Source organism: Rhinolophus hipposideros (genome assembly GCF_964194185.1).
Source record: "Rhinolophus hipposideros genome assembly, chromosome: 4".
In the NCBI taxonomy this organism is placed as follows: domain Eukaryota; kingdom Metazoa; phylum Chordata; class Mammalia; order Chiroptera; family Rhinolophidae; genus Rhinolophus; species Rhinolophus hipposideros.
The window spans coordinates 67,085,088-67,099,242 of record NC_138050.1 but is presented as its reverse complement, the minus strand read 5'-3'; the positions used below and the strand labels follow the sequence as shown (position 1 = coordinate 67,099,242).

Genomic DNA, 14,155 nt, shown 5'->3' with positions numbered 1-14,155 from the left:
GCTGTCACCTCAGTATCTTGTAGTGAAAATGAACATCTGGGCAGGCATTTGGAGAAAGATGTTGTGAAGAGTGACACATAGTTGAAGGGGGCATGTAGAGAGAGGAAGAACCATATCTCTTCTTTCTTGGAAAACATGACAATTTGTGATCTGGTCATCTGTCCCTGAGATTTTGCTCATTCTCTAACTTCCTGGTAGCATTCCCTTCTTCCACATCTATAGTCCCTCTTTTTAATTTTAGAGCTAGTGAAGAGTTCTATAAAAATGCAGGGACTCAGGTATACACTGGCATTAACCTCAAGTACCCTAAGAGAGCTTGTCCCTGTGTCAGCTGGTTGCATGACCCTCTGTCTGATAGTGCTGGACACAAACCTGTCATTCTGATTTGCACACAGGAGGTTATCAAAAAATGTTTGATGAGTAAAGGTACAGTTGTCATCGTTTCAATCCCTCATTTTTTTGCATTTATGCTGTCTCTTTCTGAACTTCTGGAATGAGCTATTTAGTATCTTTATTATTCATTATCTTGGAAGTATCTCAGGGTGCTCTAATTGAGCAATGTTGTATTTAATTATATAATATAAAGAACCTAAGGGAATTTGAGAAAGGGATGTGGGTGGGAGACTCTTAAAGGACAACATTTGCTTTTTCATAAGTTATCTCTGGAAAAATACAATTTTACATCAAATATCTGTGTCAGGAAGTATTTAAGCTGAGAGAAGTTTCATATTTTTGCTGTATGGAGAAATTGTAACAGGAAGCGTTAGAACTCATTCTTTACATAACAGAGTGGCTGGCGTGTATGAATATGATTTCGGAATGTAAATAGTTCAGGTGTAGCAGGACTTACATGGTGTTTGTCAAACTGCTCTGCTATTATTCTAATACTAAAGTAGTCATAGACAATACATTAATGATGAGTGGGACTGTTTTTCAATAAAACTTTATTTATGGACAATTAAATTTGAATTTTATAAAACTTTTACATAGCACAAAATATTCTTTTGATATCCCTCCTGCCACAACCATTTGCCTACAGGTCCTACAAAAACAGGTGGTAGGCCAGATTTGAAGCAGAGGCCATGGTTTGCAAACTCCTGTTCTAGGGTTAAAAACACACCACAAATTGCCTAATTGTCCTAGCCTTTTGGCCATTCAAAGACATCAGGTTGTTTTGGTAAATATCAGGGTCCTCAGATTACGGGGAAAGAGGAACTGTATTTCAATAGTTCAATTCTACAACACATTAGAAAGAAAGCAAAGCTCAGCCTATATCCAACCACACTTTTGATGTGTCCTGATCCTGCTTGGGGACAATGGCATGGTCTCTCTCAAGGCGCTCAAAAACACGTTGCATGAAAGACTTACTCTTCCTACATCAGTATTCTCCAGTATCTTCACTTACTCTCTCCATGTTTGTCAATCCCTGTCTCTCCATGTGTCTAGTTTTTTCTCTGCCAAGGAGCCACATAAAGGAGAAGAAAGGAATCACCTTGTTGAGGATACTCCCAGTTCTATAAAAACTCCCCAATTACTTTCAATTAATAAGGCAACCTTCTGCATATACGTCCATGACCACCCCCCCACACACACACACGACGAAATAATTTTAGCTTAAAGTTGTCTCACTAAGAAGTATCTATCTTTCTGTTTTTACTTATCACTTGATATAAAATACTGATTTTCTTGGAGTGATTAGAGATTATAATGCCTTCAATCCAGTCTAATTTCACAAAGGTAGTTCCATGGGGTTTCTTCCACAAATATTCCAAATACAATTGTGTCCTTTCGGTCATAAAATGTTTATTTTCTTTTGGTCAGTAGGTTTTTGTGCCCCCCCCTCCCGCCCAAATTCCCATGCATTTTCTTGTAAACTCAATTCTAGTATTCTAATGACTCAAAAGTAGAATGCAGCCCTTATGTGCTAATCTTGAAAAATAGGTATTTTATTTGTGCATAACAGAGTGGGAAATGGAGCAGTAGGAAATAAGGAATAAAATAGGGCGATTAAAAAAGAAGTTTATAATAGGTCAGGAAAAGAAACATTCTGCAAAGTTGTTAATGCTAAATATGCAGTCAATCTGGAATGAGTTTTGTCATTATTGGTTAGACTTGATATTTTATAAAAAGAAAATTGGTGACTCATGAACTTTTTGCTTTTGTTAAAGCCATACTTATTCCTTCCTAGTGTCTTAATCACCAGAACTATGCTTCTCAATGGGAGCTGAGTATCAGAATCACTTGGGGAAAAAATTTCAAAATTTACTTTGTACTATCCCTCCCCATTTTTGTACATAAGTACCTTCAAATCAGAACCGATCAGGAACACACCTGTAGTTGAACAAGCTGAGTTAATTACTTTCTGCAACAAGTGAGAACACACCACAGAAAGCCATGGAGTTTCTCAATAAGGGACCTCAAAAGCATCTATTATAGTATTAGCGTTTTGGTTGGGTGATTTGGGGGAGGGTTCAAGGAAGCGGGCCTTCAAACTACATTGCATGCTATCAGAAAACTGAGGCTATTCTAAAATAAGGTATCTCAATAAATCTGACCAACAAGGAGGGAGACTAGTATGAAGATTAATCTGTAAATGATAAAGAAGTATCAGCCTCTTATTTTGCCCAAGACTGGAAGTGCTTGGTACTTTTTGATGGCATAGTGACCCTGTTTTTGTCAGTGCTTAGACACAATTTTGAAGTGGCCTAGTTTTGTTGCATTTTATCATGGTCTCAGAGTAATCTTGTCTGAGGTGGGTATTCTGTGAGATTGTATAGCTGTAAAAGACTATCATGACCTAACCGTGAGTGCCAGGCTGGCTGAATGTCAAGGGCAGCTTGTTTTTCTTTTCTAATATCTGACCCCTGCTTTCCTCTCTAGCACGACTGAAGTGGCTACTACATTTTAATGGCGTATTTCTAAGTTTTTATTACAAAATTTTTAAATGTACAGAAAAAAGTAAACATAATAGTATAATATTCACTGTATATCCATCAAACAACTTAAAAAATAAAAGATTGCAGATAATTTATTTCTCTCAAATCCTAATTTCTCCAAGGAGGGAACTGTTACCTTGAATTTGATGTTTATCATTCTTAAGTACAATGTATTTTCATTTCCTTGTAAAAAAAATATACATATGATACTTTATAGTTTCCTTCCCTTCCAGGAATTATGTAAGATCTAACATTAATACATACTGTGGTTATTTTCTTTTTTTTAAGTCTTTTTTTTTTTTTTTTTTTTAAGTAGGCACTAAAGCATTAAACTATGTGAGGAATCATGAGACACCCTATGTGTCATAGAGGGTCACAGAACATAATTTTATATAAGCACTGTTAATATTATAAACAAATTTTAATCACCACATAAAGTACATTTGGTTTTCAATGACTTGCACTGACTGATCACAGGGGCAATTTGTTGGTTTTACTTAGCAAGATGTTGGGTGGATTTTCTTTCTTCCCTCCACAGGCTCTGCTAAACATTTTTGACACTAATGGAACTGTATCAATTGGAAATTCACATTTTATGCAATAACAGACCATTTTAATTTCATGAAGGAAAGGTTTGGCTCCTCCTTGCAAATAGCACCGAATAAAACAATATAGTCAAGACAAGTGCCCTGATACGCGTATATCCAGATAAATCTGTTGAATTAAATTCCAGACTTTCATTACCTTATACTTTATATTTCCATGTAACATAAGCATTAATTAAACCCATCAGTGCCTTCCTTCTTGCAAGCAAACATTTTCTCTCTGACAAGAAGTGTCAGCTGAGGGAATGTGTGGACGTGAGATCTGCCATTAAAAACATGCTCACTTTCAACCAGAGAAAAGCTAATGCATTCTGTCAGATGCACAGGCAGAAAGAGCACACAAGGAATGATTCCTATCTTTTCTTGTCCTTGTTGTCTAAGACTGTGGTGATGGGATGGAATGTCTTTTGCCTTACTTGAGGTTTTCAAAGACAAGCACACTTATAATTGTATTGCATCTCTTGTCACCTGGTGTTATGTGGTACATTTGAAATAAAAGCAGAAAATTGCCGTGATCTTCTGAGGTCTTTAATATACCTCCGTTTACATGACAGGGACAGGAGCTATTAACAAATATCAGATGTCTTAACTGTTTTTGCTGCTTTAACAGAAATACCTAAACTGGCTTATAAACAACATACATTTATTCTCACAGTTCTGAAGACTGGCAAGCGCAGGGTCATGGCACTGGCAGATTCAGTGCCTGATTCACAAATGCCATCTATTCACTGTTTCCTTACAAGGTAGAAGGGATGAATTAGCTCTCTGGGGGTCTCTTTTATAAGGAACTAATCACATCCATGACCTAGCCATCTCGCAAAGGCTCCAGCTCCTAATACTATCACCTTGGAGATTAGGATTTCCACATATGTGTTATGGGATGGGGGACGCAAGCATTCAGACCATAGCCTTAGGTTAAGCATTGAGTCCAGGATGTTTGAAATATTAAGTACACTGAGGGGCAGATATAGTTTGTGGGAATTGCTAGAGGAGTTGGTAGAACAAGTACCCCATGATTTGAGGGAGATGTTAGGGAAGCAAATTTCCTGAAGTCCTTATTATTTCATACTGACATTTGCCTTCTCATTTCAGGGGAACACTTAAGAATCTGTCCTCAAGAATATACATGCTGCACCACAGAAATGGAAGACAAATTAAGCCAGCAAAGCAAACTCGAGTTTGAAAACCTTGTGGAAGAGACGAGTCACTTTGTGCGCACCACGTTTGTGTCCAGGCACAAGAAATTTGACGGTAAGCGTGGAAGAGTTTCCACTTCACTTTGTTCTAGATGTGCTTTACTATGAGAATCTTCGTCTTATATGAAAAACATTATTTTTTTTAATTGGTTGCTTTTCTTTTTCTCTTAAACATTAGTAAATCTATCTATCTATCTATCTATCTATCTATCTATCTATCTATCTATCTATCTAGATATATATTTTTTTCTTTTTTAAAGCATGAGCTTTCTTGACAATTTTGATAGTGATAACTTGCAAAAGCCTGAGTTAACAAAGAGCTGTTTTGCATTTGTGGTTTGCCTGTGAGATTTATTCTGAAAGATTCAGATCAATGTTTCATTATTAAAGTAATTCTAATTCAGGTTTTGTCATACCATAGCTTGTCTTGAGTTTTCATCTGGGGATTTTCTTTAAAATAATTAAATGCAATTTAAAATAATTTGAAATATAACAACACTTTTAAGAAGACAGACATGTTTTCAGCACCAATGACATGGTCTCCTTTATTTTAGAGTTTGCCCTTCTGATAATGTTTTACATTGCAGTTGCAGTGCTTTCTGCATAAGGTTTAAACCCTCTATTGATTTCCTGATTATACGCAATTGACTTCATTTCTATATTCTCTTTGTTAAATAAACCTTTTGTATTAGAAAGTGCAAAGAGTAAAAGTAATTATTACTAGGATTTCAGCATTGAATTGTCTCATCAGAGCCTCGGAAAACTGTTTAAAAGCAATCTGATTTTTATAAACTGAGTTAATAAGGATAAAGTTAATATTCGTAAGCGGTGTGTAGTTTTTAGCACACTAAGAAATGAATGCACCTTACTATGACTCATTGTAAAGAGTCAGACTTACAAATTGCAGTGAACCTTCCTTGTACCCCTTTGGTCATATTAAGTTGCCCTGAGGCAACAGAAGTGCCATTCATTTTCTTCACCCTCTCCAGTCAATGCACAACAGAGCCAGTATAGAAAAGGCTTGCCAAAGTTTTTCTTGTTTTTCCTCTGTAGTAGGTAAAATGTTCTGCTCCATCGCTTCTTTAAACTAGTATAACAACACCAATTTCTTTCAAATCAGTCTCCCAAGTTCTAAAAGGTAGGTCCACCTGGTGGTGTTTTCAGTACCCAAGATGATGGGTCATTTTCCATGTAAGTGAATGGAACTTACATTTTCTCCAAGAATGTTTCAACAGCTTCACATTCTTCTCGGCCTCTCTCTCTGTGTTCAACTTTATATGTGAATGTATATGAAAATAATTCCTTATTTAGAACTGAAACTGGGAATGTTTTTCCCTTGAATGCAACTAGGGAACACTTGGGAATGCTGTGGATTGACAGATTACAAATCCAGTGACATTCAGGAGCCCCTGAAGGGGCTCTGTGTTTGAGGAACTGTAATGTATCACTTCAAATTGAGGCCAACTGAGACACCGTCTCGTTTGTTATCAAAAGCAGGTAGAGGGATCTGCTGATGCTGACTTCTGCCTGGGTCTTAGGAAAACAACTCTAGTGCTTTTATAAACCTGTGCTCCAAAATCAGGCTGAAATAATTCCAGGGCTGTATTCACAGTACATAATATATATTTCTTTTAATAAAAATATTAGATGCAAGGTAGCTTTATAGGGGTTGATTTTTTTATATGAGTAAAATTATTCAACAAGACTGAGCCAGATACTTCTTGTATTCTCATATCAATTGTTATTAATATCTTTGGATTTATATTTCTTAATCCCAGGTCTCATTTATTCTACTAAAGAAATCTCTCTGTCTCCCTCTCTCCCTCCCTTTTTCTCTCCCTCTCTCCCTTGCTGTTTCTCTCCTTCCTTCTCTCCCTTTCTCCCTCCCTCTCCCCCTCTCTCTCTTTTTACAGGTGTGTTTTAAATCATGCTAATGTACTTAGGGGTATTATGTCAATCGGTTTGACAGGACATTGATTTTTGCTAAGATTAGATCTGACATAGAGGGTGATGAATTCTTTGTAACAGTGCATTTCATTGCACTTGCATTAGGTTGGGATGGATGGGAAATTAAGATTTTTTTTTCCAAGAAAGCTTTCAACCAGACACTTTTTTTTTTTAATCTAAATGTGATGCTGGTAAGCTCAGCTTCTGAAGAGCTCAGTCTTCAAAAATAAATAAATAATTATAAAATATGTAAATTAAAAAGCCACCATTATAATTTCTGCCCTTTCTTTAGGCAATTTCATGAAGGTCAGTCATGCAATTGTATGTCTTTTCTTCTTATCCCTAGTAGATGATCCTGCTAAGTCATCTTTCAGGAACACTGATGCAATCATATAGGTAGATTTCCATTTTCCCCTTGGCTTTTTTTGTTTGTTTTTTAACACTTCCTCATGTCATTTATCGATGAGTATCATTTTGTGTGAGATCAGAAGAACTGTATAGGATCAGTTGTGGAATGTTATCCTCTGAGTCCTACCGTGTTTGCCCGAAAATAAGACCTAGCCAGACAATCAGCTCTAATGCATCTTTTGGAGCAAAAATTAATATAAGACCTAGTATTATATTATATTCTATTACATAAGACTCGGTAGAGTAGAATAGAATAGAATAGAATAGAATAGAATAGAATAGAATAGAACAGAACACTAGGTCTTATATTAATTTTTGCTCCAAAAGACGCATTAGAGCTGATTGTCCGGCTAGGTCTTATTTTCGGGGAAACGGTATTTTCCCAGATAAAACCAATGGTGCTCTGAAGGGCTTTGAATTTTATTTTGCTGAAAGGTGACTTAGCAGTATCACCTTCTAGGGATAAGAAGATAGTCATGTAAGTCATTTCTATTATGTAAGTCATTTTGTATTATTGCTATGGTCTCACGATCCAAAGTGTCCATTTTGCATTTCTGCATCTAGTACACTTTCTTAGAGATCTTGGTTTGTCATCTGGATCGTGTATGTCTTTGTTGGCTATATGTCCTTTATTATATGAATAGTGACTATATTATATGAGAAGGTGGCCACTTTCCTTCCTATTTTCATAAAGTACGGCAACAATTTAAATTGTATCTGATGTATGTATGTTATTCCATCCAAACTATATTCAGAGGCCAGATTCAATAACTGTTAATTAGTCTACGGTTGTTACTTTCCTTATTATACTGGAAATGTTTTGATTCAATTTAACTTTTCATTTTGTGACAGAGGTGACTTTTAAAATTTGAAATTCCAAAACACTTTAAGTAACATAATATTCTATTTATTGTTGTATTCTTTCTCAGTTTCTATTATTATCTTTGGTAATATTTAGAAGAAAACAGAATATCAAATTATAAATATTCATTGGGTGTTTGGAAGCTAAACCCAAATTAGTATGAATTCTTCCCAACTTTCCTAGATGGCCAAACTTTGGTCCATACAGCCGTTAGCCTAAAATATGTAGCTGAGAGGCATTAAACTGAAAAAACAAAAACAAAAAAGAAAAGAAAAAGAAAAAAATTTGTATCTGAGATACAATGAATTGAAAAAAGTATATCATATCAATTGTAGAACTTTTCATTCTTTGGTAGCGAATTTACTTATAACTAACTAGCTTTTTTTCTTTCTTTCTTTTTCAACATAGAGTTGAAATGTTAGGATGAATGTATATAAAATAAAGGTTTATTTATTGACGCTGGTCCTTCTCTATGTTCTCTATAAGGTTTTTGTTTGTTTTTTCTCCTTCCTCTGGCCCTGTCTCGACCCCTGGTTTGCATTACACAACCTTGCAAGCCCCTCACCCTGTTAACCAGGCCTGGCCACTGCAAAGATGCGCTCAGAATTCCTCAGGGCTGCTTTTCAATGTTCTCGGTAGCCAAGCCCAGGTTTTCTGTCACAGCCCAGGGCTTACAGCCTGGATGAACACCCAGCCAGGTATGCTTGGCATAATGATCATAACATTACTCCCTGACTTCTTACCTTTCTCACCTCTACCAAGCACCCAGAGAGCCAGAAGTACACAAAACAAATAAACCAATCATATCAAAATACAGAAAAAGGGATGGGCCTCTTTGTGCACCCACTTATTTTCCTAGCCTTTTTGTGTTTCATGACTGTCTGACCTGTGCAGTTGGCATTTGTGTATAAATCCCCATGGCTGTCATGCATTCCAGTGGCTCATTTGTGAGGATCCGAGGAACATGGAGAATGATCCCACATTCCGCTAATAGTAGCAGTAATAATAGATAATACTTGGCCTATACCTGACTTTTTACAGACTTTAACCTATTTAGCAGGGATGAACTGCAGTGCAGAGTCACACATATCGTGGCAGTGGCAGCATTCTGTCGCAGGCTGAGCACTCTTGAATCCCTGCTCAGAGCCACCACTACCCATCGTCTCTGAGTGCCTTTCCGTCCCCAAATGTGCTGAGATATCACAGTGAGCAGCATCTGTTCCTCTTTTTCCCACTGCCTGCCCTGCCCATTATTGTGAGGACGAGGTGGAAATGTCTTTCAGACGAAATTGGAAGATTTTTTTTTTTTAATCCTCAAAAAAAGAAAAGAAAATTACCCACTTAAACATAGCCCAGCCCCCAAGGAACCTGAAGCTTAGAAAGGGTGAACGACTTGCCAAGTTGCCACCAAAACGAGGAAACCAAGACTGTAACCTAACAGTCTTGACTTACATCAGACTTATAAATAGTAAGGTGATAGGAAGTCAATATTTGGTTGAAATTCTAACTAAGCTTTTATTTGCTTTGAGTGAACACTGGCTAAAAATTATTGATACTGTTTTTTAACAAGACAGAAGTGATACTGTTGGGTAATTGATTTAGCCACATTTTTGGCAATGGTGGAATAGTATTCAATAAGAAGTTGTCCTTAAATTAAAGGGAAATGAGTGTTTTTGTGCAAAAATGTTATTGGGTCAATGAGGTTATTGGGTCAATTGTTTATTCTCCTTACCTCACAAAGCCTAGTAGTCTCTATCTTGATGCAGGCAGCTGCACCCTATTCTCCAGAAAGGTGTAGAGCATGTATGGAATATAGATTATTCAGAGACAGGAAAATTTTAGTTGAAGGGATATTTTAGTTTAGTTATTTTTTGCTTCAAATTTATTTGACCTGAAATTTATTCACATTTGAAACTCAATATGAGGATTTTTGTTTAGTATGTTTTTCTTGGTTTTATTATTTTTCTCTCCTTCCTGGCTTTTATTTATGTATTTTAATGATATACATTTGTCCAGAGATTTTGGCAGCAAGTACATTTTTAAAAGCAAAAAAAAGAAAAGAAAAAAGTTGTGCAGTAATTTCCATCTTTCTGAAGAACTTATTCTACAGTAACATCCTCAGAATTCTCATTTTACTGAATACAGAAATAATTTATACACAGCAGCATAATATTTTTACACTGCAAATCTGCTTGTATTTTCTTTTAAAATATCATTTCTCATCTATATACTGTAGAGATGACAATAATGTAATGATATCTTTAAAATATGGTCTAATTTTCTCGGAGGATACACTTATTTGAAAACCGAAAAAACCTAAGTAGTTTTCCATATGGTGGTAGAATCTTCCATATTTTCTATAACATGGGTTATGTGTGTGTGTGTGTGTGTGTGTGTGTGTGTGTGTGTGTGATTTCAATTTCAAAACAGTTATTCAGAACCTAACATATAGAAGGTACTTAACCAAATGTATAGTAGATTAAAAAAAAAAAGACTAATGTCAAAAAATATGATCACAGTCTGTCAGGAATTTACCTGGAGAGACATAGTATAAAAACTAACATTAAAGAAGGTAGAATTGACTATATCATAAAGTAGAAGCCAGAGAAACAGAAAGGAGGAAGTCAAGTGTTTTATTTCCATGCACCAGAGAAGACTTTTGGAAGAGGGAGCAAACAGTATCCTTAAAGGATGAGCTAAGATTGTGATGATTAAAGGTGTGGCAGGAGAAAACAAAGGATTCCAGATATTTTGTATGCATGTTTACAAAGTCCTTGGGACTTGTTGCAAACATATTTATTATTGATTTTTTCCAAACAATATCACTTTATTGACATTTAGCATGCATCTATTATGTAAATATCCTTTAGAGACTTTTTTGGTGTTATATCAATGTGCCATTGTTTTATAATAAACAACCACAGAAATTCAGAGCATAAACAAGAATCTTTCATTTTCCTTAATGCATCTTTGGGTTGGCTAGAGTTTGGTTGTTTCAGGATGTGTTCAATTGGGCTTGGTTCTAAATTATGAATTTGAACTGTTCTGCTCTTGAGGTTTCTTATTCTTTGGAAGCAGTGCTCTGTCTTGGGCACTGTCTTCTCATTGTGCAGTTTGGAGACTAAGTTACATATCCATCTGTGGGGGCATAATGCTTCTTAAAGTCTAAGTGAGAATTGGCACACAGTATTCTCAGGTTCCACTAGCCATAGCAAAATCATGGTCGTTACCAGTATCACTGAGACAGAGAAGTGTATAACTCCCATAGAGGTTGAGGTGGGAGAAGGAGTGAATGTTTCTATATCCTAATCTACCATAGTTCTCAACTAACACCCTCTTACTATTTCCCAAACAATGTTTTATGTTCCATATAAGCTTGTTTGTTTGTTTTTGGTATTCTCTAGGAACTCAGGAGCCATAAGTATTTTCTAAATAAAACAGACAGACACGCCTGTTTTATTACTACCACCCATATCCTAGTACACTAATAAATATACATATAAATACACATATAAACACACACACACACACACACACACACACACACACACACTTCCATGATATTATTCAAGAATAAGTATATGTTATTTCCGTTTCATCACTGAACAGTAAACAACTTAATTGTAATTCATAAGTGTTATAATGTTAATCATTATAGAAAGTAAGTAGGTGAATGCCTCCTTCAAGTTTGGTAGGCCCCTACCTCAGTGACATGTGTTTCATCGGAAGGACACTTCTCTGGAAATCAGAATGTTCTGACTTGTGCTTTAGAAATTAGAGAAACATTCTTACTGCCATTGGGAAGTAATGTGTCAATTCTCCCAAAGGACAGACCTTCCAAAAATAAGAATCAAGTAGCCAGGGATCTGGCTTTGGCTGAATTAGTGAATAGATTTATGTTGGAATATATGATCCATTGTAGGGTGTCCTTTAAATGCATTCTAAGAAGAACCCAGGTTTACGTATAAAGAAATTTTCCTTCCTTCCTTCCTTTCTTCCTTCCTTCCTTCCTTCCTTCCTTCCTTCCTTCCTTCCTTCCTTCCTTCCTTCCTTCCTTCCTTCCTTCCTTCCTTCCTTCTGATTTCCCTCCTTCCCTCCCTCCCTCCCTTCCTCTCTTCTTTCCTTCCTTCCTCCTTTTCTTTGGACAGATCTTTCAAAACTCCGGAAGTGCATTGCTGATCAGCAGCTTCATGCCCTCTGTGATTGACTAATCTTTTTCTAACTCTTGGACCCTCACCACATACCTCAAAGTAAACTAAAACACATTATGCTCCTAGTGTAGTTGTACTATTATCATCTTATTATCACCAGTTCCTTTGCATAGTGGCTTTGCTGAGCAGCTGTTCACAGACAAGCCAATTTCTTTTAAGTATTGCTCTATCAGAAGCTGAAACCAGCCCTACCAGAAGGGTTCTTGGTCATGAATGTTAATGAGCAGACAAGTATCTGTTCCCTGACAGTGGCTTACTAATCCTTTGAGTGCATATGGGTAAATTACAGAAGAAATTTATTCCAGTTAAATTGATCTGCCACTCAATAGAGAAAACTTATTTTCTTATTTTAATGAAAATTTTTAAAATATATAATAGTGGTATAAATTAGAGATCAGTGGAAACCGTTTTTGTCTTCAGACCTGAGGACACAGTATCTCAGTGTAGACTGGTAAAGGTAACATACGAGAACCCATTATCTCTAGTTCGGTGTGATGTGCAGTGGGAAACAGTGTAGGTAACTCACTCTCTGAGCTTTTGTGTCAAGAGATTTTTGACCTGCCTTCTTGATAAGAAATTGGAATAAAATCTGTGTTTTCCTCCTCTGCTCTGACAACATAAGATTTCTTTTCCAAACAAAAAAACATGGTAAAAGCATAAAAAAAACACAAAAACATTTGTATGTTTTTCTAAGATTCAAAAGAAACTAATTCAGGTGATACTCTATCTGAAATGACATTCCCTGTCCTGATGAACTCCCTAACATGGGCAGATAGAAGGAACAAGGTGGTCAGAAAGATGTCATGGTCGAAGCTGGTTGATAATTCCGTGAGGGTTTATTATAATATTCTGATTTTTGTATGGTTTCTAAATTGCTGTAATAAACAGATTATTTATTTTTTTACAAAAAAGGTGAACTGATTTGAGCATATACTGGATTAAAGACTTACAGATTGTGAATTCATTCTAGATACAGAACAATGTCAAAGGGATGGCCACCCTTAAGTCTTGTGTATTCAACAATAGCAAATTACACAGAGGACTCCATTTTCAAATTGCAAAGATGAACACAACTTATAAGGCTTTTCACTCAAATCAAGGCTGCTTAGAATCTGTTCCATCCAAAATTTTATTATTATTTTGCCAGAAATGACACCTCTAGTTTATTAATATGAACAGGCCTGTTAAAATGAGGCTTTATCTTTGTATCTCCCTGTTAAGTGTGATGCAAAATGTTAAACACTTATTTAGAAGATATATGGACATGAAGACAAGCAGATTATTCAAACACAAACTTTGGCAAGATTCAGAAGAAAATGTAAATGTATATTATAAATGCATTATAAATAACATTTCTGTATCACTCAGTAGTCACCCAGTGACTTTTGGTTCAATAACAACACTGACATATTTTCTTGGAGTTTGGCATTTTAGCAAATCCAAAAAAAGAGACGGCTTGCTTAAGCAATTAATTCCACATGCTTCTAAGTACTCCATTAGACAGGAAGCGAATCCCAAACCCAATGTGGAGATAGAATCAGTGACCAACTAATAAGCCTGCATGGTTCACAGGACTCAGAGTGATTTAAAAAAATCATAATAAATGTCATATTTCTCTGTTTATTTTGTTTTCGAAAGATTTGTTATACTATTAAATGAACAAATATTATTCTTGGGATGACTATATGTTGTAGTATATGATCTTCACCCTGTTTTCTCCCTATCTAGTGGTTTATATGAATCCAAATAATTTGAAAATGAAAAGCAAACTTTGAAGTAAGGTAACAGGAATTTGGGCCTCCAGTCCTTTCCATATTGGAAGAAATTATTCTCATTCACATATTTTTTATTTCTGAAAAACTCTTTGCGTATATTTCCTCTTTTAGAAGAATAGTGCTGTGGTCCTTATAGGTTTTAGTTCTCAGCCCTCCTATCTCCTCCTCCTCAATGCTTATGTAGTTGACACCTTATCATTTTCACTTATTGAGTG

General features: G+C 35.9%; 1 protein-coding gene across 2 annotated transcripts in view; it reads left to right on the top strand.

The window, feature by feature from the left end:
- GPC6 (glypican 6) overlaps positions 1-14,155 on the top strand; it is a 1,046,737-nt gene that overhangs the window by 257,409 nt on the left and 775,173 nt on the right. For both annotated transcript variants that reach the window (XM_081045970.1, XM_081045969.1), the window contains exon 2: positions 4,634-4,792. In XM_081045970.1, the coding sequence (XP_080902096.1) occupies positions 4,634-4,792 (159 nt within the window). The remainder of the gene's footprint in view (positions 1-4,633; positions 4,793-14,155) is intronic.